Below are 27,152 nucleotides of genomic sequence, written 5' to 3' on the forward strand. Positions count from 1 at the left end.
GTGTGAGAACTTCACAGTTGGAACATTTCTAGTGGGGAGTTGAAATAACACTGGAGATGGGGTGGATCTTGACACGAGATAAATGTAAAAGAACCTCCTTCACTTCTTACAGACGTAAGGAATGATTTCACTGTCTCTACTGTGTGTTTAAATTACCATTACTCATATATGTATTTGCATTCATGAACAACAGACATTGGCAAAACTTGATAGGTAAGTGTATTTTCAGTAGTGATTATGCAAGCATGTATTATACATGTCTTAACCGATGTCTTTATTTCTGTGAATGCATTATATTGGAAGTAATTTGATTTGGCTACTGTAATATATTGTAATATATTGTAATATATTGATGTGTAGACTCTTTGAATGCATTATCTTGGAAGCACTTGGATTAGATTTATATTTACTTATTCTACTTTTCTTTGGAAAAGTCAAATTTAATTGGATTTTTAATCCCTTCATTGTTTTACTTTATTTATTAAAATTATGGTTGAAAATATTACTTGTAAGAGTTGCAGGACACCTGTCATCTCTCATTGCAAGTTTCAGCTTGCATTAGACCTATGTATATTCTCAAGTAATACATTCATGTTCTAAAGTAATGTATGTATGTTCTAAAGTAATGTATGCACGTTATAAAGTAATGTATGTATGTTCTAAAGTAATGTATGCGTGTTCTAAAGTAATATATGCGTGTTCTGGAGTAATATATGCGTGTTCTAAAGTAATATATGCGTGTTCTGGAGTAATATATGCCTCCAGCTTCTTCTGAATATAAGTGTTTTACACCAGATTTGTTTTCCTAAGATCTGCCACTGAAGCCATTACTGCTTGGAATGTGAGATTATCTCATGTTCTTAAAATGCTAGAGAAAAGCTCAACTCGCACACAGTGCTTGAGCTCCCCCTCCACATGCCAACATTTTCTTCCAGAACTATAATACACCTGAACATTTGGACTGTACTGGTTTAACTGGATAGGTACTGAAGGACAAGTGCTTCTGAATTAGTCTCATATGACTTTGTGACTGGTTTATCATGTCACTCACATGGTGTGTCATCACGTAAAAAGTATTACAAGTGTCTATGTGTAATACAGCATGATAAAGTGCTATGTAATTCATTAATCAAACGTTTATATGAAATATTGTACTGCTTTGAAACCCTCTCTTCATAAATACAAATAGAATCAGTATTATCGGTATAATGAACTGTCTCAGAGGCTAAAAAATATTTAGCATATAGCATAATGCCACAGTCTCAAACTGCTACCAGCATAAATTATTTTCATATACACCATCATCATGTAGTATTTTTTATGGTATTTAAAGTATCTATAAATTGTTTAATAACACTGAATCTTTGGTTTAAATGCATTGTGATTATAATAACACCGTTAATACCTTTAATAACATACCTGATATTTCAGATAACTCAGGCTATTTCAAATCTGTCTTTACAGAATTTGACATAGAACCAAGAATGAACCAGTCATGTCCAGACAACATCACAACAGTTCAGTGCAATTGTTCAGTCAGTGACTTCAAGCACAGAGTTTATCCAGCTGCGTATCTGTTCATCTTCTTCCTGGGACTGGTTGCTAACCTCATCTCCTTATGGTTCTTCATCACTGTGAGCAGGACTATGAAGAGGTTCTCCTCAGTCAACATCTTTATGCTAAACCTCCTCATTTCTGACCTGATGCTGGTGTGTTCTCTGCCGTTCCGAGCATCCTACTATATCATGAATTACTGGGCCTTTGGTGACATTGCCTGTCGTTTAATGTCTTTTGCGTTCTATATTAACATGTATGGCAGTATTTACTTCTTAATGGTGCTTAGTGTAGTTCGCTTTGTGGCTATTATTAAGCCATACAAATTCAGGGACTTACAGAGAGGCCAGGCGTGGCTGATATGTGCCTGTGTGTGGTTGCTGGTGTCTTTAGCCTCTGCCCCATTGTTGGTCCCGGGTGATTCTCATAGGCCAAGGGGTGAGATGAAGTGTCTGGAGCTGAACATGTCTGACGCGGACACCATCATCACCATCATGGACAAAGGTGCACTGTGCCTCGGATTCATCATACCCTTTATAGTCATCTCCGTCTGTTACCTGTTCAGTGCTGGCAAACTGCAACGGCTTAGAACGATTCCTGGCAGAGAGGGACTTCGCTACAGCAAGTCCTGCTCTCTGGTAATCATTGTTCTGTTAATTTTTCTGGTGTGTTTCATGCCCTATCACGTTGTGCGTACCCTCTTTCTGAAGGCTGAGAGGGAGGTATATGAGAAGGGTTATGGAGACTCATGTCAGCCCATCACGTGGATCAGAAAAGCTGCAGTCATCACACTCTGCCTAGCTGCTAGCAACAGCTTCCTGGATCCTCTCCTCTACTTCTTTGTGGGGGAGAATTTCAGGAGCTTTTGGCAGAAGAAGACGACTAGAAGGCCCCAGAGCAGAAGCTCTAAAAACAGGCTAAACAGCTCAATGAGCATATGACATCGAACACTTGAAAGGTGATCGGGACGGGCCAGGACTTGCAGGAAACCCAAATACTCCAGTAACACAGGCAACGTTTTGAACTTCCTCCTATTAGAGCTACTCAACTTTTATAGGTATCTTCAACATCAAATCAACATGTTATCATCCTTTTAAAGTAATTCCAGGATTGTTCATTGTTTGTACTGCTGTTTCTGTAAAAACAAACAAAACCCCTCACAGTGTGTGCTCTTCAATAGAATAGATATCTGTGCTATAACTTTACAATGTTCTCAATATATTATACATTTGTAGGAGGCTGTATTATTCATATTTAGTGTGTGGAGGTTGAATTATTGTTTTATGTCAGCATATACATTCTGCTCCGAGGAAGAGGAAGAACATGACAAAACATTTTGAAGAATTTCTTACATTTTCTTCTATTTTCTGTGTTGTCTACATTTCAGACATTACTGCTCCACTAAAAACATTACTGAAGGACTGCAGGTCTTCAAACATGGGCGTACACTAAGTGGGACTTCTACAGGTTGTTTCTAGGACATATATTACTGGGTCAGCTATGACTGGTCACTGCAGGCAACATCTAGAAAAGAGACGTCATTTGTAGTTCATACGGTGTGAGACTGTCAAAATGACATCAGCATTTTACACCTGCTTGAGCGCATTACAAACTGAATTCTCTACTGATTGTGTGTATGTTGTTCTGAACCCTCACAATGAGCTCACCCACCATAGCAGAACTTACCCACCACCACAACAGACATCACCCCACCACAGCTGAACTTACCCACCACCACAACAGACATCACCCCACCACAGCTGAACTTACCCACCACCACAACAGACATCACCCCACCACAGCTGAACTTACCCACCACCACAACAGACATCACCCCACCACAGCTGAACTTACCCACCACCACAACAGACATCACCCCACCACAGCTAAACTTACCCACCACCACAACAGACATCACCCCACCACAGCAGATCTCACCCACCACCACAGTAGACACTTTAAAATATTTTTAATACCAAAGGTGATGACTAGAGTTGTATAAGAAAATAATTGCATTACTCAATGGAATAAATACCACAAGTGTAACATTAATCATTTAAATTTTTATTCAGTTTGGTCAACAAAATGAATGCTTGCTGTACAACGTCACCTCTAGGTGACCTCTTGCGTTTTTGTTAAATAATTATAGTGCATTTACCTTTGTACCGTCAAACAATACCTGTTATCAGCAGGGTATCAGCATGTTATCGACAAGCTGAATTCCAACAATCAACACTACCGCTCAGTGGGGACTTTGCTGGCATATTTTTCAACCACATTCATCCATGTACTTGCTTGCAGCACCACCTGCTGGTCTCCTTCTGTAGTACATTCATGCGACACAGTTATAGAGCGAATGGACTACCTCTATGTTGGAAACTGGACCATAAATGCATACTCTCTGTTTCATTATCGACAAAAGAACTGTACACTTAAACGTATTTATGGGATCCGTTACATTATGTGGGATAATAAAACATAAATTGCATATCTGATAATTATATTTTTAATGGTAAAATTATATACGTTAATAATTCATAACCACAGAGTGAAAAGTTAGAGCACCAAGGCTTTTTGAGACAGCATCGCCTGACAGACCTACATTAACTAAGATAGTTGCATTTAATCAACATATCATTGACTGACAGGCCTGTTGGACATTCTCACGTCCCATTTTTTGGACATTTATGTTGATTTACAGGGTGTCACTTGAATAACCACATTTGAACTTTAACAGAAATTGAGCTCAAGTGTAGTGAACCGTGTAGCAGATGTTCCACAGCCCAACTAGACCAGACTAGAATGAACTGTAGTACATCTGTTAGTTAGGTCAGTGAACTTCCGGTGAACCTCCAGTCTTTCCAGTATAGCCTGTTGGTTTTAGCCAAATCATAAACAGGATCGGGGCCTGTAGTTCTGTTGTGTGCACTAGATATACTAAAGAAAATGAAGTTAGATAGTTAGTAAAGGGTGCATTTGAGAGTACTGTCTACTCTTTACTTTGACTTAGAAATATTCTTGATCAGATACTCAATAATGGCTTTCTCTATAGTTTTAAAACAGTAAGTAACATTGTCCAGTTGTGTGCACTGCGCAAGTTGTTTTGTATTGCGCTATAGCCAAAAAATCCCTGACAAAGCAAAGGACAGTAAATATCAGCGAGCGCGCAAGGTTAGTGGCCACGATACGCATGCGCGGAGAGACTGTGTACATTCTTCAAGGAAAAACAATGGCGCTCGTCCAGATAGTTAAAGAGTCCAGCTTAGGTTCAGACGGGGGCTGAACGTGAGAACTAATAACAACAGTTGTCAGCGTCGCTTTTTTTTATTAAAGTAAAGAAAGCGAGGTTTCTCGGTACTCGACCTTTTGAAACTAGGAAAAGCGACTTGAGTATGTATTGTTTTCAAAGTCTTGTATTGTTGAAGCTGGACGAGTCCGTCAGCCGTGTGTGTAGTTCAGTCCGCTGTGGGCTTAGCAGGCTAGGCTAGGCTAGGCTAACAGCGCGAGCCGCGTCGCCCGTTTTTGGCTGGCTAGGCTAGGCTAGGCTAGGCTAAGCTAAGCTAAGCTAACAGCGCGAGCCGCGTCGCCCGTCTTTGGCGCGTTAGCAGGCTAGGCTAGCTGCAGTTAGCTTGTCCGCTACTTCTCTGAACGGCGCCTGTTTGCCGATACGCGGACCCAAGGGAGCACCGACAGTTTTGTGATTTTTTTGTCTCCTTTTATTTCGAAGAACGCGAATATCTACCGCCGAAAAAGAGGACCGAGGGGAACTGAGGTAAACACCCGGCTACCTCGGGTAATTACAGCCTGACTTTGTTCACGGTGTATCGCAACAGGCAGGTGCGGAGCCGGACGCGCTCCTGACCGAACCAACCCGTCCCTGGACGCCCGACGGTCCGCCGTTTGGAGCCCAGCCGTCCGCAGCCCAACCGGCACCGTGTCCGACCCTCCCCGGGCACGGACCTCTCCGGGCCCGGACGGTGTCTTGTCGAGGTCGCCGGTGAGCTGCGCAGCCAGCCAGCGCCGCACACGTCAGCCTTAAGCGGCCGCTTCGCGTGGTGATCCTGGTTAAAACAAGCGCAGTGGTTCCGTTAAAATACTCTGATCCAAAAGTAGTTATGATTAAGTCTCACATTGAGATCCAGCCTGTTGATATAAGTAGATATCTAGCCTGTGTGTGTGTGTAATGTGGGCTGTATGGGAGCTAAACTCTGTGGTTAATTATCCAGCTAGATCCTAGTTTCACGCCTTCACCCAAGTTTACTGTCTATTCTCCAGGCCAGATTACAGATTTGACCAAAATCAGTTGAGCCTTAATGACATGATGTTTTTAATCTGGTAAAAATGTTCAAACTGTTTAAACATATGGGTAATGGAGCTAGTTTAACATCACAAGTGTTATGTGGCCTGGTTGTCTTCCAGGAAGAATCTTATCATTGCCTCTGTGTTTCTCACACCGGCACACCGGGATGTTTAAGGAGGTTATACATGAAATGAAATGTTGATTCTGTTAGATAGATTCATGTTAGATAGTATATTCAATAAGTGCCTGTTCTCCAGCTAGTATAAACCTTCTCTGTGTTGACATTTTTATGTACACGTGGACATGTACACATGCTCTAACCAACACACTGTCCTTTTTCATTTTTTTTAGTCTGTATAGTAGTTGGTCTTTGTGTATTGTGGGTATCGACCTGGCCTGGTGCCGAATTGTGATGAGAACTTCAGATGCACCGGCACGTCTGCAGAAGTTAAATTAATGATGCATACCCTCATTTGAGCTTACACTGATGAAGTGAGATTTGTGACCCCTACCCTCATTTGAGCTTACACTGATGCATGGCGGTGAGCACTGAACACTAGATGACAAGTGCAGTTTGCTAAAAATGAGGGAAGATTTTTGAATTACCAACGAACAGTATCAAGGTTCAGTGAGAAACGTCTGATCTCAGCAGGGCAGCTCAGAAGAGCTAAGCTATGTCATTCAGTTTAATTTGAAATGACATCACGGTATCAGAACCGCTGATACTACGGGGAAGTTTGGTACATGTATTAACCTTCTACTAGCATCAGAATTGTAACTCTTCAGGGTTTACATTAGTGTGTATAATCGCAGGCCTCAAATATACATAATTTTCTTTTAAATTATTAAAATAGGTCTGATGGTAGCCAATGTCATATTAATCAAGAAATCATATGGTGATGTGTACACATGAATGATCTGTGTCACTAGGATGTGTTCAGCTGTCTGTCAGAGCTTCTGCATGTGTTGACCGTGGTAGAGCTGACAGAATGCTAGGTACTTTCGTTTCCTGGTTCTCTGGTTCTGCAGGTTAACACCCTGCTTATCATGGGCTAGTGATGAGCTACCTAGCTTTGACCAGATGCGCGAATGCAAATTACCGAAAGGGTTACTGAAACTCAGTACTGATAAAGAGAAAAAACGATAGAATTTTAAGCACTGAAACTGAAGCTGTTCATACCATGTTTTCCTTTAAGGCTCACAGTGAAACTGGCTGTGCACTTTTGTGTGTGTGTCATTTTTTTAATGACTGATACTATAAGAGCTCATTTCAGTCTGGGTGCATTAGCGTCACTGGATATGCTTTTATGATCAAGCTGTCTTATTACTAGGAATGTCTTGGTATTGTCTGGAGGGATGCACTCTGGCTTAGGCCTTCCACAATCTCCTGGGTCTCTTACTGTGGCCTAGGCCTTCCACAATCTCCTGGGTCTCTTACTGTGGCCTAGGCCTTCCACAATCTCCTGGGTCTCTTACTGTGGCCTAGGCCTTCCACAATCTCCTGGGTCTCTTACTGTGGCCTAGGCTTTCCACAATCTCCTGGGTCTCTTACTGTGGCCTAGGCTTTCCACAATCTCCTACATTGGGTCATATCACTGTATTGACAGAGGGACGTTAGCGTTAAATGGCAAAGTTTAACTTTAGTAGCTACCTACTTTATAGTGGTTAAGCTACTAAAACCACAAAATGTAATTGGAAGACGATACCTTTTGTAGCTCGAGGACACTATATTAACAGTAAACAGTCTTTGTCCTTGCCTCCCCCTTACACTGTTGGGAAGGTGGTGTAACTAGCAGTTTTACACTTAAAACAAGACCACTGCAGAATTACCAGAGACCTGTCATTCTAAACTGTAAGATATTCTTCCAGTCTTTAGGTAAAAGTATAATTTAGTTTAAAAAGTTGATAGTAAGTTGCCAAAAAGTATTATTGCTGGCGTTTCCATGATATTAAGGCAGGTTTTTGGTTGGTGGTGTAGTAAGGATTTGAGTTAGCAGGTTTGATCTGGCAGACACATGTGGTCATAGATGGAGCTGTATTCTCTTAATACTTTCATTCCGGTCTCCTTGTTTCATTCTGGTCATGGTTTGCATGGGTAATTTCTCATCACTTTAGGAAGGAAGTTGTGAGTGAGTGCTGATAAGGGTCTGTAAGTTCTTGAGTAACACACTGTCTGTCATTTACAGAGTTTTGTCCCCTCGGTTAGTTTGTGTGTGTAGAATACTTCTTATGCGCAAGCCGTCTGCTACCACCAAATGTCAAGTAAAGAAAGCGAAAGCCCACTGAAACCTTGGGAATTCCTCCCTGTGACGCCTGGATTTCCCCAGAGCGCTCCGTCTGTGAAACGCCTCATTCAGGTGATTGAAGTGCTCCACTCATGCTCCAGTGTGGACTTGTGCGTCTCTGTGTCCCTGGGGCTGCAGCGTGGAGTGTGTGTGGTGAGGTGGGGGTGTGAGAGAGTCTGGGGACAGTGCTGAGTGTGTGTGGTGAGGTGGGGGTGTGAGAGAGAGAGAGAGTCTGGGGACAGTGCTGAGTGTGTGTGGTGAGGTGGGGGTGTGAGAGAGTCTGGGGACAGTGCTGAGTGTGTGTGGTGAGGTGGGGGTGTGAGAGAGTCTGGGGACAGTGCTGAGTGTGTGTGGTGAGGTGGGGGTGTGAGGGAGTCTGGGGACAGTGCTGAGTGTGTGTGGTGAGGTGGGGGTGTGAGAGAGTCTGGGGACAGTGCTGAGTGTGTGTGGTGAGGTGGGGGTGTGAGGGAGTCTGGGGACAGTGCTGAGTGTGTGTGGTGAGGTGGGGGTGTGAGAGAGAGAGAGTCTGGGGACAGTGCTGAGTGTGTGTGGTGAGGTGGGGGTGTGAGAGAGAGGGAGTCTGGGGATAGTGCTGAGTGTGTGTGGTGAGGTGGGGGTGTGAGAGAGTCTGGGGACAGTGCTGAGTGTGTGTGGTGAGGTGGGGGTGTGAGGGAGTCTGGGGACAGTGCTGAGTGTGTGTGGTGAGGTGGGGGTGTGAGAGAGTCTGGGGACAGTGCTGAGTGTGTGTGGTGAGGTGGGGGTGTGAGAGAGAGAGAGTCTGGGGACAGTGCTGAGTGTGTGTGGTGAGGTGGGGGTGTGAGAGAGAGAGAGTCTGGGGACAGTGCTGAGTGTGTGTGGTGAGGTGGGGGTGTGAGAGAGAGGGAGTCTGGGGACAGTGCTGAGTGTGTGTGGTGAGGTGGGGGTGTGAGAGAGAGGGAGTCTGGGGACAGTGCTGAGTGTGTGTGGTGAGGTGGGGGTGTGAGAGAGAGGGAGTCTGGGGACAGTGCTGAGTGTGTGTGGTGAGGTGGGGGTGTGAGAGAGAGAGAGTCTGGGGACAGTGCTGAGTGTGTGTGGTGAGGTGGGGGTGTGAGAGAGTCTGGGGACAGTGCTGAGTGTGTGTGGTGAGGTGGGGGTGTGAGAGAGAGGGAGTCTGGGGACAGTGCTGAGTGTGTGTGGTGAGGTGGGGGTGTGAGGGAGAGAGAGAGAGTCTGGGGACAGTGCTGAGTGTGTGTGGTGAGGTGGGGGTGTGAGGGAGAGAGAGTCTGGGGACAGTGCTGAGTGTGTGTGGTGAGGTGGGGGTGTGAGGGAGTCTGGGGACAGTGCTGAGTGTGTGTGGTGAGGTGGGGGTGTGAGAGAGAGAGAGTCTGGGGACAGTGCTGAGTGTGTGTGGTGAGGTGGGGGTGTGAGAGAGAGAGAGTCTGGGGACAGTGCTGAGTGTGTGTGGTGAGGTGGGGGTGTGAGAGAGAGAGAGTCTGGGGACAGTGCTGAGTGTGTGTGGTGAGGTGGGGGTGTGAGAGAGAGAGAGTCTGGGGACAGTGCTGAGTGTGTGTGGTGAGGTGGGGGTGTGAGAGAGAGGGAGTCTGGGGACAGTGCTGAGTGTGTGTGGTGAGGTGGGGGTGTGAGGGAGAGGGAGTCTGGGGATAGTGCTGAGTGTGTGTGGTGAGGTGGGGGTGTGAGAGAGTCTGGGGACAGTGCTGAGTGTGTGTGGTGAGGTGGGGGTGTGAGAGAGAGGGAGTCTGGGGACAGTGCTGAGTGTGTGTGGTGAGGTGGGGGTGTGAGGGAGAGGGAGTCTGGGGACAGTGCTGAGTGTGTGTGGTGAGGTGGGGGTGTGAGAGAGAGAGAGTCTGGGAATAGTGCTCACTCTGACAGTGTCTCACTCCCACGTCGGGCAGTGCAGCCTGCCATACTGTCCCTCTTTGGAAGTCCTAATAAGAAGTCCTGTTCACTGTCTGGCGTCTGTCCCCTACGCCTGGACACTGGGACTATCATGAAGTGATCAGCTTGTGTCACCAGTAGCTGTATGTGGGGACAGAGCTTGTGGGGACAGGCGTGCTGTATGCGTGGACAGAGCTGGTGGGGACAGGCGTGCTGTATGCGTGGACAGAGCTGGTGGGGACAGGCGTGCTGTATGCGTGGACAGAGCTGGTGGGGACAGGCGTGCTGTATGCGGGGTAGGGTTGCAACGGTATGAGATTTTCACGGTATGATAACCGTCTCAGAAAATACCGCGGTATCACGGTTATCACGGTATCACAGTTAGTTTGTATATTATTAAAATATACACCGACCCTTAAAGAAATTACAACAAGTTATTTTTGTTCAATTAACTATTTATTGTAGAAACCTGGAACTATTGTATACAAAATGTGTCCTTTAAAAAAATAAGCTGTACACATGTTTATATAAATACTGCAAAATTAGAGAAACCTAAATCATGGATTTCAGTACAATTATTTAAGTTTAAATTATTTAATATCTGATAAACTCAGCCTGGGTCAGTGTCTGATCAACAACTGTTGTAAACGTCCGTTGTACTGCCAAGTTAGAATATAACCAGATACTGCAGGAAGAGAGGATTTATTTCTGACATCATCACAATAGAGATGTCTATTTTAAGGTTTTCACACCGAGTCTGGTTTTAACATATCAAAAACAGGTACGTTAGAATTTGAACGCATGTAAATTAATAGCGTCTTTCACATCCAGTGAAAGCAAGGACCATAAAAAGCTAGGTTTATACTTTCACTAGTGACCGTAGCACGCGACTCCGCAGTTCTTTTGTCTTACGTTAACAAATACGAGCCTCTTTTAATTCCAGGACGAAACATGAGAGAACGTGAAGACGTTAAGATTGGGCGTTTTGGAAATAAACAACCATTAAATAATGTGATGAAAAAGCGAATTATTTCGAGTATATGTATAAATATTTAACTTAATTAAGTTTAAGGTGCTGGGAAATATTGAAACGGACCTTTAAAGTGACGTGACGTACAAGTGTTTTAATTCCACCTTTTAAACGTGTATGAATCCTGCAAACATGACTTTGTTCATTAGTTACAAAATTCGAGAGGTGCACGACCTCGCGAATCGACAGCGCGCGAGACCCTCGCGCACGGGCGGAGCCACCGCGATTACGTCATTTTCGCCACTGATTTTAGTTTAGCTTTTTTTTTGTTAAAAAATGTGTTAAGTCTGATGCACTTTCTGCCATTCTCACTGCTGTGTGCTGAGTAGCTGAACCGGAGCGGAGTTGCGCATGCGCGGGTCAGTTTCTCCGCTGGCTTGCTTTTTACCGGTAATAAGCAAACGCACACGGTATGATAACCGTGCATTTTAATACCGTGGTATACCGTGAAACCGGTTACCGCTGCAACCCTAATGCGGGGACAGAGCTTGTGGGGACAGGCGTGCTGTATGCGTGGACAGAGCTGGTGGGGACAGGCGTGCTGTATGCGGGGACAGAGCTGTGGGGACAGGCGTGCTGTATGCGGGGACAGAGCTGTGGGGACAGGCGTGCTGTATGTGGGGACAGGCGTGCTGTATGCGGGGACAGTGCTGTGGGGACAAGCGTGCTCCTGGTGGGGAGATGTGCATAGTTTAGCAGTGAAATGTTAGTAGCACAGCTGGGCTACAGAAATGTAAATATCTGAATGTGTGAATTTGTATTCTGTAAGATTTATCAAACCATTAATTCTTTTAAAAGGGGCAACTACATGTATTCATATCAGGGATCATCATGAGGCTTTAGTGGTGCCCTCCAAATCCCTTCATCTTCTACCAAAACATTTGAAGGTATTTTACATCAAATGTGAACAAGTGGTTCAGGAGTGAGGGACAAATGAACAGGTCATTTCTCATTTCCAGTTATGGATAACAGGCTGCGCTTCATTGCACTGCAAACTAGCAAAACTATACAACAAATAATGGCAAATTGGTCCTAGGTGGGCCAGACAAAGACTGATCCAGGAACAGCCCCGTGGAAGATCCAAGAACCTGTGGAGGAGGCAAACATCAGGACTCTGTTTCCCTTGCCCAAATTAAGGTTACCCACGGGCCCAGCTAGGCTTAGCCTGAATGGGTTACATGGGCCCCCCAGGGTCAGGTGGGCAGTTATAGGGGTCCAGTGCGATGTGAACCAGGGCGGGGCTGAAGGCGGGGCTTAATCTGCTTCTTGGACTCTCCCTTAGAGATGAGCATGAGGGCTCTGGGAGAGACTCCGAGTAGAGCCGCTGCTCCATGTAGAGAGGAGCCAGTAGAAGTGATTGAGCATCTGATCCAGATGTTACCTGGCCGCCTCCCTGGTGAGGTGTTCCAGTCATGGGAGGAGACCCTGGGGAAGACCCAGGATACGCCCCCAGAAGAGCAGGAGGAGGTGGCTGGGGAGAGGGGAACTGGGCCCCGCAACAATATTACTCTCAATTTAGGATAAAAAAGTTCTGAGAAACGTCAGTGCACCTCGTATCCATGAGGTTGGAACAACATGGTGTAATAGCCTTACGCTTTGATTTTCCCAGTTATTTTTGGTTTGTATTGTATTTTGGTTTGCATAATCTTCTCCAATAATGACATGTCCAGTGCATTAATTTCATAAGCACTTTAATTACATGTTAACTGTTTTAATTACATGCTAACTGCTTTAACTGCATGTTAACTGCTTTAATTACATGCTTCTTTCCTGGTAAAGGAGGAGGTGTTCCTAAGAAGCCGAGGATCTTGAATTATTAACAGAACTGGCAGGTGCCACCTGTGGTGCTCTGAACTGATGAGCTTAATTACAGTTTGTCGTCATGGTTATTTAAACTGCCTAGGCCTTCTATGTAGGTATATAGAGAAAAGTGCTTTCATCTCAGTTTTAATGACCAAACTTTAACTTGCTAATCATACCTGGACGGGACTTGTCTCTTAAGGAAAAATTATCTCGCATGGGGAAAAAGCGAATTTTTGCAGTTTCCTGCAGTGGTTGTGCTTGTGGATTTTGCCGAGACTGGATTTAATGTGGTGGGCGTTCTGTTGTCACAGTTATAGCCCATCTCCCCACGTAGTGGACAGTCCTGGAAGTGAAGAAGCCCACAGATGTGGCAGTGCAGTGTTGACCTGCTGCTCTGCGTGAGCTGAACCTGTCACCATCCCTGTTGCATGCAGTTAAAGCTTTTACGCCTGTGTCTGGAAATGGTTTATTGTAAGCAAGAGTATTGTACAGCACTCTTCATACACGGGGCGAGAGTTGCTGCATATCAGATAGGGAAGAGTGATCACATGAGTAGGCTTGGTCTTAACAAGTGCTGCTGCCCACTGTGTGCTTGAGCCTGGGCTGATAGCTGACTGGGCCGTGTGGGGTTCTTTTTGTGGTGTGAGGTGGGTGTAGTGTGTTTGGTGGTTGTGGTTGTGTGTGTGGTTGTGTGGTGGGGAGAATAAGATGTCACACTGCACAGCTACATAACAGCGAGGCTGCTTATTTCATAAATGCACTGACTCAGGCTAAATATGGCTCTGCGTTACAAGTCTGTAAAAAGAATAGCAGAGGTAGCTGCTAAATAGAGGTACCTGCAGGCTCCAGAGTAAGGTCTCTGGCATCCTCAGTACTGGTACTAGTACTGTACAGGTATTGTACCCTAGCTAGCCCAGGACACTGAAGGACCTTCAGATTTTGCTCTTAGTTTCACTATTGTCAGAGGAAATGTATTTATTTTTATGTTACACAGGAGCGAACCTTTTGCAATAGTATTTATAAAGACAGGACCCTCCATCCGTCTTTCATGAATCCACGGTGTACGCGGTTGTCCAAGCCTGATCGGTGTATGTGGTTGTCCTAGCATGATCGGTGTACGTGGTTGTATGCGGTTGTTCTAGTCTGATCGATGAACGTGGTTGTCCAAGCCTGATCGTTGTACGTGGTTGTACATGCTTGTACATGCTTGTCCTAGCCTGATCGGGTATATGCGGTTGTCCTAGCCTGATCGTGGTACGTGGTTGTACATGCTTGTCCTAGCCTGATCGTTGTACGTGGTTGTCCTAGCCTGATCGTTGTACGTGGTTGTCCTAGCCTTATCGATGAACGTGGTTGTCCTAGCCTTATCGATGAACGTGGTTGTCCAAGCCTGATCGTTGTACGTGGTTGTACATGCTTGTCCTAGCCTGATCGGGTGTATGCGGTTGTCCTAGCCTGATCATTGTACATGCTTGTACATGCTTGTCCTTGCCTGATCGTTGTACGTGGTTGTCCTAGCCTGATCGTTGTACGTGGTTGTCCTAGCCTGATCGATGAACGTGGATGTCCAAGCCTGATCGTTGTACATGGTTGTACATCCTTGTCCTAGCCTGATCGTTGTACGTGGTTGTCCTAGCCTGATCGGGTGTATGCGGTTGTCCTAGCCTGATCGTTGTAAGCTCACAAGCTTGTCCTTGCCTGAACAGTGATGGCTGTATAAATGATGGCAGAAACTACTGTCAACAAAAAAAACCAAGCAGTTGCAGGTCTGATGCAGTCTCTCTGTAGGTGGAGTTTCAGCCTGCTTTGCCCAGATTATCATACCAGGTTTATTTGATGCTGCTTTACTGCTCTCACTGTAGTCAGCTTCACATCTTCAGCGCTGTGATCTTCAACAAGTGTTGACTTTGCTCAGACATCCCTGGTGTGTGAAGATAAACGTTTGATAATGAAAGTTTCATTTTGACTGACTGAATCTACTTTTTGACTCCTCTAGTGTGAATGAGGGAATCATGGCTGACCACACCCCTCCATTGGAGACCAGCCAGATGCTCAGCCCAGACCTGCCCCTTCTCCCGCCCTCGGCTGCCCCGCCTCCGCCCAGCATGGCCAATGGAGATGGAGCCCAACAGGTAGGGTCCTCGCACATTAAAATATATTCCCATACTTTGCTTCGTTTCCTCTTGAGGTCTTTCAAAGTTGAACTAAAACATTGTGAAAGAAGGTACAATGTACAAACTTTCATCTCTAACACTATATAAACTTTGAATATTAAAACCATTGTAGAAATTAAGTTCAGATGTGACCAGTAATGGTGCTCAAGTAAAAGAAAGACGCGATCACACAGTCTCATTGAAAATGAAGGATTTAATGAATAAAGTGAACCAGCACAAAACCCGTGACATAATCCAAATAAAGGATACAATAACCAGAAGACAACACAAACTGGTACATACTGGTACATACTAGTCAAGACAACTAGTCCCAGAACATAAGGGGAGCCCTCACCTCTCATGGGGGCTCTTCAAGACCCGCTCACCCCACAACATCAGGGGGCTTCTACCTAAGAGATCCCTAAAGGTCCAGAAATACTGCTCCATCTCCGGGGAGAAACACCTGCACCTAAAATAAACACACACACATTAATTGTGAAACACACATATAACCTTGTTTAATAATACAATAATACTACATACACTTTGATACAGTTACTCTTTGAATCACGTTACTATACTTTTAATGCTGGTAACATTTTCAGAAATTGACGTTCACCAATTTAGTTTTTCCCTGTTCCGCCATAAACTGCGGTGCTGTTCCATTCTGGCACCAATAACTGCTGCATCGTTTAAAACTGGAACTAAAAACAGACATTGGTCTTAGTTTGAAGACCAGTATTGTTTTGATATAATTATGCCTATATATTAATCCTCATTGTCAAATTATGGATAGCTAACTAGCTAACTAACTGCCAAATGCCGTAAATGTAGCTAACTATCTAACTACCTGTTTGCTCCCGCGTGGGCGGAGTTTAATGACGTCTTTGTGGGAGTCATTTAGTTGGATTAACACTGATTTGATCAACCTTGTCCGATAACTCCAACACTGAACATCATTTAAATCTACTCTTTGGGTGTGAAAATCAACTCAGAAATGTTTAACTCTCCAGTTTTTGCTGTGTAGCTTTAGTTTGATATTGAGTGGTGTTCTTGGATCATTAAAGATGAACCAACCGTAGATGAAGTTTTCTGTCTCCATCAACCTGAGACTAGAGTGAAAGTGAACAGCCATGACAAAACTGAATGTTGGTGCCATCACTGAAATGAGCACTGTGCTGTTTGGTGGTGTCTCTCTAATGGAAATCCTGTGACATTTGGTTGTGTCAGTCTAATGGACGTGCTGTGATGTTTGGTGGTGTCACTCTAATGGACGTCCCATGACATTTAGTGGTGTCACTAATGGAAATCCTGTGACATTTGGTGATGTCAATCTAATGGAAATCCCGTGACATTTGGTGGTGTTGCTCTTAATGGGCATCTTGTGGGGTTTGGTGAATGGTCTGGTTGTTGCTGAAGGGATGTGGGATGGTCTTCACTGTGCAGGGAGAGCTACAGTAGTGCGTGTGTTGGCAGTATTTACTTGCATTCATGCTTCATTCACCCCACCCTCTCACCCCCAATAAAGCAGCAAAAATCACTGTGTGTGTGTCTGTGCAACACTGTGCCTGTCGAGAGTAGTGTGTGCCATGGATCTGATGTGTTGGTGGTGCCCAGAGGTGCTTGTCACCGCGTTATAACAGCGCTGGAATAGTAATTACCCTTCGGTGATGTGAAGACGAACAGGCAGATGGATGTTAATTATGGAATGTCTACAGCAGCACGTCTTAATGCTCTTGGCATGTCTTCCAGAAGGTGCATGTGCACGCCCTTTCACTTCCAAGAGTGCGCATACAGGAGTGCACAATAGTGTCTAGTGATAATCTGAATATCTTAAAAGGAGGGGAGGAGAAGTAAGGGTGATGTTTGGTGTGTGGGATATTAGTTCAGGTTTAGTTTGGTGTGTTCATGTGGGATATTGGTTAAGGTTTAGTTTGGTGTGATCATGTGGGATATTAGTTCAGGTTTAGTTTGGTGTGATCATGTGGGATATTAGTTCAGGTTTAGTTTGGTGTGATCATGTGTGATATTAGTTCAGGTTTAGTTTGGTGTGATCATGTGTGATATTAGTTCAGGTTTAGTTTGGTGTGATCATGTGGGATATTAGTTCAGGTTTAGTTTGGTGTGATCATGTGGGATATTAGTTCAGGTTTAGTTTGGTGTGATCATGTGGGATATTAGTTCAGGTTTAGTTTGGTGTGATCATGTGGGATATTAGTTCAGGTTTAGTTTGGTGTGTTCATGTGGGATATTAGTTCAGGTTTAGTTTGGTGTGTTCATGTGGGATATTAGTTCAGGTTTAGTTTGGTGTGTTCATGTGGGATATTAGTTCAGGTTTAGTTTGGTGTGCTCATGTGGGATATTGGTTAAGGTTTAGTTTGGTGTGATCATGTGGGATATTAGTTCAGGTTTAGTTTGGTGTGATCATGTGGGATATTAGTTCAGGTTTAGTTTGGTGTGTTCATGTGGGATATTAGTTCAGGTTTAGTTTGGTGTGTTCATGTGGGATATTAGTTCAGGTTTAGTTTGGTGTGTTCATGTGGGATATTAGTTAAGGTTTAGTTTGGTGTGCTCATGTGGGATATTGGTTAAGGTTTAGTTTGGTGTGCTCATGTGGGATATTGGTTCAGGTTTAGTTTGGTGTAATCATGTGGGATATTAGTTCAGGTTTAGTTTGGTGTGATCATGTGGGATATTAGTTCAGGTTTAGTTTGGTGTGCTCATGTGGGATATTAGTTCAGGTTTAATTTGGTGTGCTCATGTGGGATATTAGTTCCGGTTTAATTTGGTGTGCTCATGTGGGATATTAGTTCAGGTTTAGTTTTGTGTGCTCATGTGGGATATTAGTTCCGGTTTAGTTTGGTGTGTTCATGTGGGATATTAGTTAAGGTTTAGTTTGGTGTGCTCATGTGGGATATTGGTTAAGGTTTAGTTTGGTGTGCTCATGTGGGATATTGGTTAAGGTTTAGTTTGGTGTAATCATGTGGGATATTGGTTAAGGTTTAGTTTGGTGTAATCATGTGGGATATTAGTTCCGGTTTAGTTTTGTGTGCTCATGTGGGATATTAGTTCCGGTTTAGTTTGGTGTGCTCATGTGGGATATTAGTTCCGGTTTAGTTTGGTGTGTTCATGTGGGATATTAGCTCAGGTTTAGTTTGGTGTGCTCATGTGGGATATTGGTTAAGGTTTAGTTTGGTGTGCTCATGTGGGATATTGGTTAAGGTTTAGTTTGGTGTGCTCATGTGGGATATTAGTTCAGGTTTAGTTTGGTGTGTGGGATATTAGTTAAGGTTTAGTTTGGTGTGTTCATGTGGGATATTGGTTAAGGTTTAGTTTGGTGTGTTCATGTGGGATATTAGTTAAGGTTTAGTTTGGTGTGTGGGATATTAGTTAAGGTTTAGTTTGGTGTGTTCATGTGGGATATTGGTTAAGGTTTAGTTTGGTGTGTTCATGTGGGATATTGGTTAAGGTTTACCGATGTATATCCCACAATAATGATCATTTCCGTCACGCCCGTATACTCCGCCTAATGGCAGTAGTACGTCACCTAACAGGTGGAAACAGCAGACGATGCTTTAGCTGCCAGCACGCTGCTTTTCTTATTTGAGGGCTGTGGCGGGAACAACAATACAAGGATGCAGACATGAGTAAATGTCCATTCAAAGTGGCTGGAGGATGAAAAAATATTGTGGCTGGCTGAAACCTTCCAGTGATTCGTATGAGGCGCAATGTGAACTTGCCAAAAAACATTCAAATTTGGTACAATGGGCTGTAAAGCGCTGGATTCTCATATGAAATCTGAAAAACACAAGCGATATGATGGCACTTGTAATAGTAATATGCACATCGAGTCATTCGCTGCTAACTGCAGTTTAATTGTAAGTGCCAAAAATGATTTGTCTACTGTGTAGTGCGACCAAACGTCTGTATTTCCCGGGATGTATTTCACGTCCTGTGAGGAAATGTCCTGGTTTTTAAATGACCTTCAGTGGACCATTACAATGTAAATGTACAGGCACTAGGGCACTGCGCACGGCGCTGCGTGTGCCGTAATCCCTGAACCGCGTAAAGTTTGGTTTATACATGGTTCCGCATGCCGACAATGACATAATCGCGCTGGCTCCGCCCCTGCGCGAGGGCCCCGCGTGCTGTCGCGTCCCGAGGTCGTGCACCCCTCCAGGTTCAAATCTCACTCCAAGCGATCTTGAAAATTTGGCAACCCTGATATTATTTTATCTTGTGAGAGGTATTAAAAAAGTCTTAAGTCATTGAATTTGAGATTTAAAAATGTGCAGATATCCTGGTTTAATTTGGTGTGTTCATGTGGGATGTTGGTTAAGGCTTTTTTAAGGTATTATAGGTGAAGTTGTAGTGAGAGTGTAAACATAATGGTTGTATGTGTGAACTGTGGTGGGGGATTTCATTGAAGAGTATTAGGGAAGGAAGAGGGTGATGTAACCTGCACACAACCATGCAGCTGTGTGGAGAACGCCATGACCACGTTCTCTGTTAGCTGACCATACTGACCCTGCTAGACAGTCCTTTGGCCCCGCCTCCCACCATGTTCACTTCCTGGTGTGGGACTTTCTTACCCCCGCCCCCAGTGTTCTGCTCAGTATTAACACACCAGTGCTTCATTTCTCTTGAGCTGATTCAGAGTGGAAACCCTGAAGCCTAAATATCATCACGCAGCCTAAAACCATCACTGCTCTTTTACAACACAAAGTAGCATACGCACGACGTGATTCACATTTTCCATTAATTAGCTGACACACATCTCCCCCACCTGCCCGTGTGTGTGTGTGTGTGTGTGTGTGTGTGTGTGTGTGTGTGTGTGTGTGTGTGTGTGTGTGTGTGTGTGTGTGTGTGTGTGTGTGTGTGTGTGTGACTGAGCTGGATCCAGATGAATCAGTCTGCTGTTTATCAATACTTACCTAATAGTCAAGGTGCCCAGCTGTCTACCAATTGTAAAGATCTGCAAGGACCATTTTTTCCATGTTTCGTTTGTGCCGCTCTGCCCGTTAGCCATGACGTACACTCTTTATGCTTTTATTTATTTGCCATTTCCCCCACAGACTGCAGCATCTCCCGGTGTGTGCGCGCCCTTTCAACAGGGTGGGGTTTATGATCTGTAAGGGGGGGGGGGGGGGCGTATGACCTGACACAAAGCGGTGGGGAGGGGAGGGGGGGTAGACTTCTCTGCATGAAATTTGGTGCTTTACTGTGGTCATAAACAGTTGTAAAGAGGAACAACTGCTCAGATCCCTATAAACGCAGCATTTGTCTGATTTAATGTAACTGTCACTGTGGACATGATACTAGAACTTACAGTTCAGACCTGAAAGTTTATCCGATTTTCCAGAGATCAGAGGGAGTGATCGTTGTTGCAACAGCTCAATATCTGGTGATCTCACTATTTAGTGACCTGGTCAGGTCACTATAGCAACCTCTTCCAGGGACGGCTGAGCTGCAAGGCACAAGACCAGAATAAACCAGTTCTTGCCTGTTTTAGATCTTACACGCTAATGTAGCCTATTAGCACACATTTTTTTTATGTTGCCTAGCGTTTTTCTTCTTCATCCCTTAATTCATTCAGCAACTCAATACATTTATTTATATACCCCTATATTAATTCATTTTTATCTATTCCTATGTTAATTCATTAATTTATCTATTCCTACATTCATTTATTTGTTTCCCCAACAGTCAAAATAGATGTAGGCAGAGGTGAAGAGACTAGTGAGAGCTAGTCAGGTTGAAGCAGACCCCTAACATGGTTAAGACTGGTGTAAATGTGAGAACAGCATGGTCTTCAAAACCCATTTTTATTGATTGAGTCACCATTTGTGAACACGATTACACCCAGCTAGCTATGGCTGCTTTAAGAAACACTGTAATCTGTGCTGCACCTATCAGATTAGGATCTATGTTTTACAAAACACATTTATCATTATGTAAGACTTCCATATTTACCACTGTGTGCGGCACTGTAGGTGGCATCATTTGAATCACGCAAGCACAAATCTGCCTTGCTGGGATATGGTGAAGTTTGAATCACCGTAGTCACTTTGAGGTTGAGTCTGCTGTCTCCGCCATCATCATCAGTCATATTTTTCAGATGCTCCGAGCCTAATGAAACAAACATTTCCATTAGCAGAACACTCACAGCATCTGGCAGATGCGTTTTCTACAGAAGTCGTTTACTGTGTACTTGTACATGATTTAACCTCAGTGCTGGTAGCCATAGAATCTAGCATACATATAGACTAGAATCTATTTACATTTACAGCACTTGGGAGGTGCGTTTCTCCGGAGTAACGGAGGTAGAAAATTGTTGGGATTGAAATTGAAAACGTACACAAGACTCCATATGAGATTTGATTATGAGGGATGCTTCTCTGATCTTCTTAACCTTGCTACAGTAGAGTGTCTTCTGGCAGGCGTCAGGGAGCACTGTCACAGTCTGTATTCCAGATCGTGAATCCTTTGGGTGCCAGTTTGAAATTTGGCTGATTGATGGGTCTACAGATCAACTTTAGTCTAATTTCCATGACCACAGAAGAGTTATAAGAGAGGTAAAATCTAAGGTTGAGAAACGGGTTTAGGCTGCAAATGTAATAATTCTGATATAAACAGGATTAGGCTGTAACTGTAATAACCCTCATATAAACATGATTAGGCTATAAATGTAACAATCCTGGTACAAACAGGATTAGGTAATAATCCTGGCGCAAACTGCACCAAAGACTGAATTGAGCTGCTTGTCACTCAAACGGTATGAAGGTCTTGAGTGTGGATGTCTGCTCCATACACACTTAAAAGGGTGCGGTGTGAGGCTGCCAATCACAGCACATCCCATTATAAAATGGGCCATAAATGGTGCCTCAGTTGTGGTGTGAATCACCAGGCGGATGCTGTAGTGTTGTTGAAGCCCGCGTGGCCTGCTGCGACAGCAGCCAAATGGGTGAGTAGGCTTTGTCAGTAAATCTTCAGCTTAAAACATTCACTACAGGGAACTGATGGGCAAGTCGCTTTCTCTGTCTGCTTTGGCATTACTATCATATAAAGAGCGTGGGCTCTACTCCCCTGAAGTGTCTCAAGGACCCTGATGTAAACAGGTTTTTATGCTGCATTTTTGTAGTTTGGAGAGACTTGAATTCTAGTAGAAGTCTGATGTAAGTTCATGGTTTCGTGGGCCAGAGTGGGTCTGATTTTGCAGGGCAGCAGGCTTGGCTGCTGGAGTTGAGGTACACACACAAGTGTTTCTCTTGTCAGTGAGATGTGGGTTAGTGCATATATTTGCTTAGCGTGAAGAGATTGAAGACTTGGCCATTTTGAACTGAGCAGAACTGAGTAGCGGTGATTTGAGGTAGGTCTGTAGGCCTGGTGGCAGACGGGGCCTGTCTGTAGGCCTGGTGGCAGACGGGGCCTGTCTGTAGGCCTGGTGGCAGACGGGGCCTGTCTGTAGGCCTGGTGGCAGACGGGGCCTGTCTGTGGGCCTGGTGGCAGACGGGGCCTGTCTGTGGGCCTGGTGGCAGACGGGGCCTGTCTGTGGGCCTGGTGGCAGACGGGGCCTGTCTGTGGGTCTGGTGGCAGACGGGGCCTGTCTGTGGGTCTGGTGGCAGACGGGGCCTGTCTGTGGGCCTGGTGGCAGACGGGGCCTGTCTGTGGGCCTGGTGGCAGACGGGGCCTGTCTGTGGGTCTGGTGGCAGACGGGGCCTGTCTGTGGGTCTGGTGGCAGACGGGGCCTGTCTGTGGGTCTGGTGGCAGACGGGGCCTGTCTGTGGGTCTGGTGGCAGACGGGGCCTGTCTGTGGGTCTGGTGGCAGACGGGGCCTGTCTGTAGGCCTGGTGGCAGACGGGGCCTGTCTGTAGGCCTGGTGGCAGACGGGGCCTGTCTGTAGGCCTGGTGGCAGACGGGGCCTGTCTGTGGGCCTGGTGGCAGACGGGGCCTGTCTGTGGGCCTGGTGGCAGACGGGGCCTGTCTGTGGGCCTGGTGGCAGACGGGGCCTGTCTGTGGGTCTAAAAGATTCCCATTGTAAGATGGTGATATTTGAATCAGAACTGCATATTTGTGCTCTTCACTGCCCAGTTTCACTCATACTTGGAAACTTTCCAAAGCCAAAATCAGTAAAAGGCCAACAACACCTGAAGATCAGGAGAGCACTTCATTGTTAGGAAGGGATTTCCTGAATGGACACCGGCGCTAATTAAGAGCACCGTGGCAGTGTATCACTGCCCAACTGTGTTTTGGGAACATTTGAAGCGTTCTCTGATGACTGCATGCCTACTGTAACAAATAGAAGAGGATCAAATGCTTTGCACTAAGCAGAAATGGAAACGTACACTAGGCACAATATTACGGTGTTTGTGAAAGGGTGTGTTAAGAATACTGCATGAATGCATTTCTCCTGCGCACCTTCACGTGTGGAGTTGCCCTGTGGGGGTTTAGGCAGAATATTTAGGGTTGATTGTTCTTTGACTCAGTTTTGTCTGAGTCTGCTAGGCATCTCATAATTCTACTCAAAAGTCAAAAGAAATATCTTTGCCAGCCAGTAAACAGCATCCTATTGCACTCACGGTTCATAGCTTCAACTGAGAGGTGACCGTTCTACTCAGCTGGGAGAAGACCGTGGAAAGCTGCAAGTGAAATCAGATAAAGAGTGAGGGAATCGGCTAAAGAGCAGAGTAGATCAATTCAGGTAATCCGGTAGAGTAGATCTGTTCAGGTAAAGAGTACAATAGATCAGTTCAGGCTATCGGGTAAAGAGTACACTAGATCAGTTCAGGTAATTGGGTAAAGTGTACACTAGATCAGTTCAGGCTATCGGGTAAAGAGTACACTAGATCAGTTCAGGTAATTGGGTAAAGAGTACACTAGATCAGTTCAGGCTATCGGGTAAAGAGTATACTAGATCAGTTCAGGTAATTGGGTAAAGAGTACACTAGATCAGTTCAGGTAATTGGGTAAAGAGTAGACTAGATCAGTTCAGGTAATTGGGTAAAGAGTACACTAGATCAGTTCAGGTAATTGGGTAAAGAGTACACTAGATCAGTTCAGGCTATCGGGTAAAGAGTACACTAGATCAGTTCAGGTAATTGGGTAAAGTGTACACTAGATCAGTTCAGGTAATTGGGTAAAGAGTACACTAGATCAGTTCAGGCTATCGGGTAAAGAGTATACTAGATCAGTTCAGGTAATTGGGTAAAGAGTACACTAGATCAGTTCAGGTAATTGGGTAAAGAGTAGACTAGATCAGTTCAGGTAATTGGGTAAAGAGTACACTAGATCAGTTCAGGCTATCGGGTAAAGAGTACACTAGATCAGTTCAGGTAATTGGGTAAAGTGTACACTAGATCAGTTCAGGCTATCGGGTAAAGAGTACACTAGATCAGTTCAGGTAATTGGGTAAAGAGTACACTAGATCAGTTCAGGCTATCGGGTAAAGAGTATACTAGATCAGTTCAGGTAATTGGGTAAAGAGTACACTAGATCAGTTCAGGTAATTGGGTAAAGAGTAGACTAGATCAGTTCAGGTAATTGGGTAAAGAGTACACTAGATCAGTTCAGGTAATTGGGTAAAGAGTAGACTAGATCAGTTCAGGACATTTTTCCCCAGTGATGTTCAGACATGCTAATTGGACTAAATGTTAATGATAATACCTCCTCAATGCTTCATTCACACTTTGTGGTCAGTCATGCAGCCCCCACTCGGGACTGTCCTGCAGTGTTTAGTGGCTGTGTTGTCTGGAGTCCTGTGTCTTGTCAGCATGGATGAGGACCAAGGCTGATCGGTTTAGGGTTCTAAAGACTAATGAACCACACAAGCTGAGAAGTCACCTCAGGGTTAGTTTTACCTACATATACACCTAGGTGAACCCATTGTGTTGTTCTAGGGCTAACGGTGAAATGTTATAAAATTTTGTTCAGGTTTCCCCCAAACTTTTAAACTGTTCTTCATCAAATAAGCATCCAATAGATACTAAACTTTCTGGTTTTGTCAGATAAGGTTTTTTCTACTTTTATTTGGTTTGAGTTGCTCTGTGCTTTATGTTCATGCTTCAAAGGCCTTAATCATGTCATCTCATGTAACCGCACACCGGGGTCACTGCACACCGGGGTCACTGCACACCGGGGTCACTGCACACCGGGGTCACTGCACACCGGGGTCACCTCACAAGCCATTTAGTCAGACACATTTCGGCTCTTGTCACCAAATGGCAAGACACGGCATTCACTGGAACCCCCACAACCTCTCATTGGTCTGCTGAACTAAGCAGTGTTTCCATAGCGATTGCTTCTTCCCTTCTGTTCTTCCTGGTGTGTGTAACTAATAGGGTAAAGGACACTGGGTCGGAGTAGGCCCGGCGTCCTTTTTCACCTTGTTTTTTCCAGTGTGATGTAGCTGAGCTCGTTCTCTGTTGATGAACATGCTTCATGCATTTACATAAGAGTGATATTTTTCATCAACAACAGGCTGATTCTCTATAAAAACCATCTCTCATTTTACTTGGTGTCAAACATTTTATAGCCAAGAATTTCTCTAGTAGCTTCCAGTATTGGATGCATCCGAGTTTATTACTCTGTATATTCATAGCTTTGCATTACTCTTCCTGCTGCTGTATATACTCTCAATAAAATGTCCGTGGACCGAGTGGGAGGGACTGGGAGGGGGCGGGGCTTTAGCCGTGAGTCACACACATGAATCCAGTCACTGCGTCCTGCCTCACTGCCCCCGCACCGCCCACCCTGGGCTCAGAGTAGGGAGACGCTGCGGTCAGGCCTGTGGAGAGAGCAGCGCCCTGCTCACCACCACTCAGATTGATTTCATGGGCGCATTGCTATGTAAGTCAATACCCCCACCCCCTTCCCATGAGCCTCTGGTCATCCACACTGCTGCTGCTCATGTCTCTCACCTCTCTGCTCACCACTGCCTCCTGCTGGCCTGTACGTACCGCTGCACTTGAGCATATTAGACTGGGCTCGGAGCTAAGGAGGGAGCACGTTCATCATAGAGTACGTTACCACAAAGGGTTCCTCTGCGTCACAGGAAACCAGTAGTGAACCAACATAAATACACAGATGTGTCTACACTTTTAGCAGTTGACTGTAGTTTGGGTCTGCACAGGGTCTTTAGGAAGGTGGCTGTAAGCCAGTGTACAACACACAAGGTGTTGTGGTCGTGTGCCATGCAAACCCTCATCATTTACATTTACATTTATTCATCAGCTACACGTGCTAATCAGGTGCTGCAGAAGAAAAATACATTGTTAAACTCATCTGTCAGTGTGCTGGGCAGCCTTGTTCAGGAGGAATGCCTATCGAAAATAAAGTGTCCCCCTCTGCAGTATTTATTCTGTACACAGACCCATCCCACCCATTCCCACTCCACTGCCACGCCCACTCGATTGCCACACCCACTACACTACCACGCCCACTCCACTGCCACGCCCACTCCACTACCACGCCCACTCCCACTCCACTACCACGCCCACTCCCACTCCACTACCACGCCCACTCCATTGCCACACCCACTCCACTACCACGCCCACTCCATTGCCACACCCACTCCGCTACCACGCCCACTCCATTGCCACACCCACTCCACTACCACACCCACTCCATTGCCACACCCACTCCACTACCACGCCCACTCCATTGCCATGCCCACTCCACTACCACGCCCACTCCACTACCACGCCCACTCCATTGCCACGCCCACTCCATTGCCACGCCCACTCCATTGCCACGCCCACTCCACTGCCACGCCCACTCCACTGCCACGCCCACTCCATTGCCACGCCCACTCCACTGCCACGCCCACTCCACTGCCACGCCCTCTCCACTACCACGCCCACTCCATTGCCACTATCTGCTCTTTCACTCACCTGCTGTGTCTTGTTATTCTACTGTAATGAAATGAAAGAGGAACAAACGGTGAGGAACCATCCCTGACTCTCACATACACACACACATACACACACACACATACACACACACAAACGGTGAGGAACCATCCCTGACTCTCACATACACACACATACACACACACACACACACACACATACACACACACACACATACACACACACACAAACGGTGAGGAACCATCCCTGACTCTCACATACACACACACACACACATACACACAC

At 45.2% G+C, this 27,152-nt stretch overlaps 2 protein-coding genes across 8 annotated transcripts in view; both read left to right on the forward strand.

Annotated features, from left to right (window-relative positions):
• Window positions 1-4,042, forward strand: cysltr2b (cysteinyl leukotriene receptor 2b). Of its 2 annotated transcripts, XR_013121731.1 has the most exons (3): window positions 1-114; window positions 1,465-2,611; window positions 2,942-4,042. XR_013121731.1 is itself a non-coding variant. In XM_076977334.1 (2 exons), the coding sequence occupies exons 1-2, from the start codon at window positions 183-185 to the stop codon at window positions 2,493-2,495; spliced, it is 1,062 nt and encodes a 353-aa protein (XP_076833449.1). In that variant the 5' UTR covers window positions 75-182; the 3' UTR covers window positions 2,496-4,042. The 2 variants fall into 2 exon arrangements, 1 of the variants encoding a protein (XP_076833449.1); XM_076977334.1 differs by having other exon boundaries at window positions 75-213; window positions 1,465-4,042.
• A 724-nt stretch (window positions 4,043-4,766) lies between these two features.
• Window positions 4,767-27,152, forward strand: part of fndc3a (fibronectin type III domain containing 3A) — a 74,777-nt gene continuing 52,391 nt past the window's right edge. For 2 of the 6 annotated variants that reach the window (XM_076977333.1, XM_076977332.1), the window contains exons 1-2: window positions 4,767-5,326; window positions 14,844-14,979. In XM_076977333.1, coding sequence (XP_076833448.1) covers window positions 14,860-14,979 — 120 coding nt within the window. In that variant the 5' untranslated portion in view covers window positions 4,767-5,326; window positions 14,844-14,859. Of the gene's footprint in view, window positions 5,348-5,415; window positions 5,552-14,843; window positions 14,980-27,152 lie in introns of those variants that run through there. The other 4 variants (XM_076977329.1, XM_076977328.1, XM_076977331.1 and 1 more) reach the window with 4 other exon arrangements.

The sequence above is a fragment of the Brachyhypopomus gauderio genome, chromosome 16 (assembly GCF_052324685.1).
Source record: "Brachyhypopomus gauderio isolate BG-103 chromosome 16, BGAUD_0.2, whole genome shotgun sequence".
Lineage (NCBI taxonomy): Eukaryota > Metazoa > Chordata > Actinopteri > Gymnotiformes > Hypopomidae > Brachyhypopomus > Brachyhypopomus gauderio.

Excerpts from the sequence above, each read along its gene's own strand:
- cysltr2b (XM_076977334.1), top strand. The coding sequence starts at position 183 with ATGAACAACAGACATTGGCAAAACTTGATAG. Across the intron at positions 214-1,464 it reads ACATTGGCAAAACTTGATAG|AATTTGACATAGAACCAAGA; the intron begins GTAAGTGTATTT and ends CTGTCTTTACAG.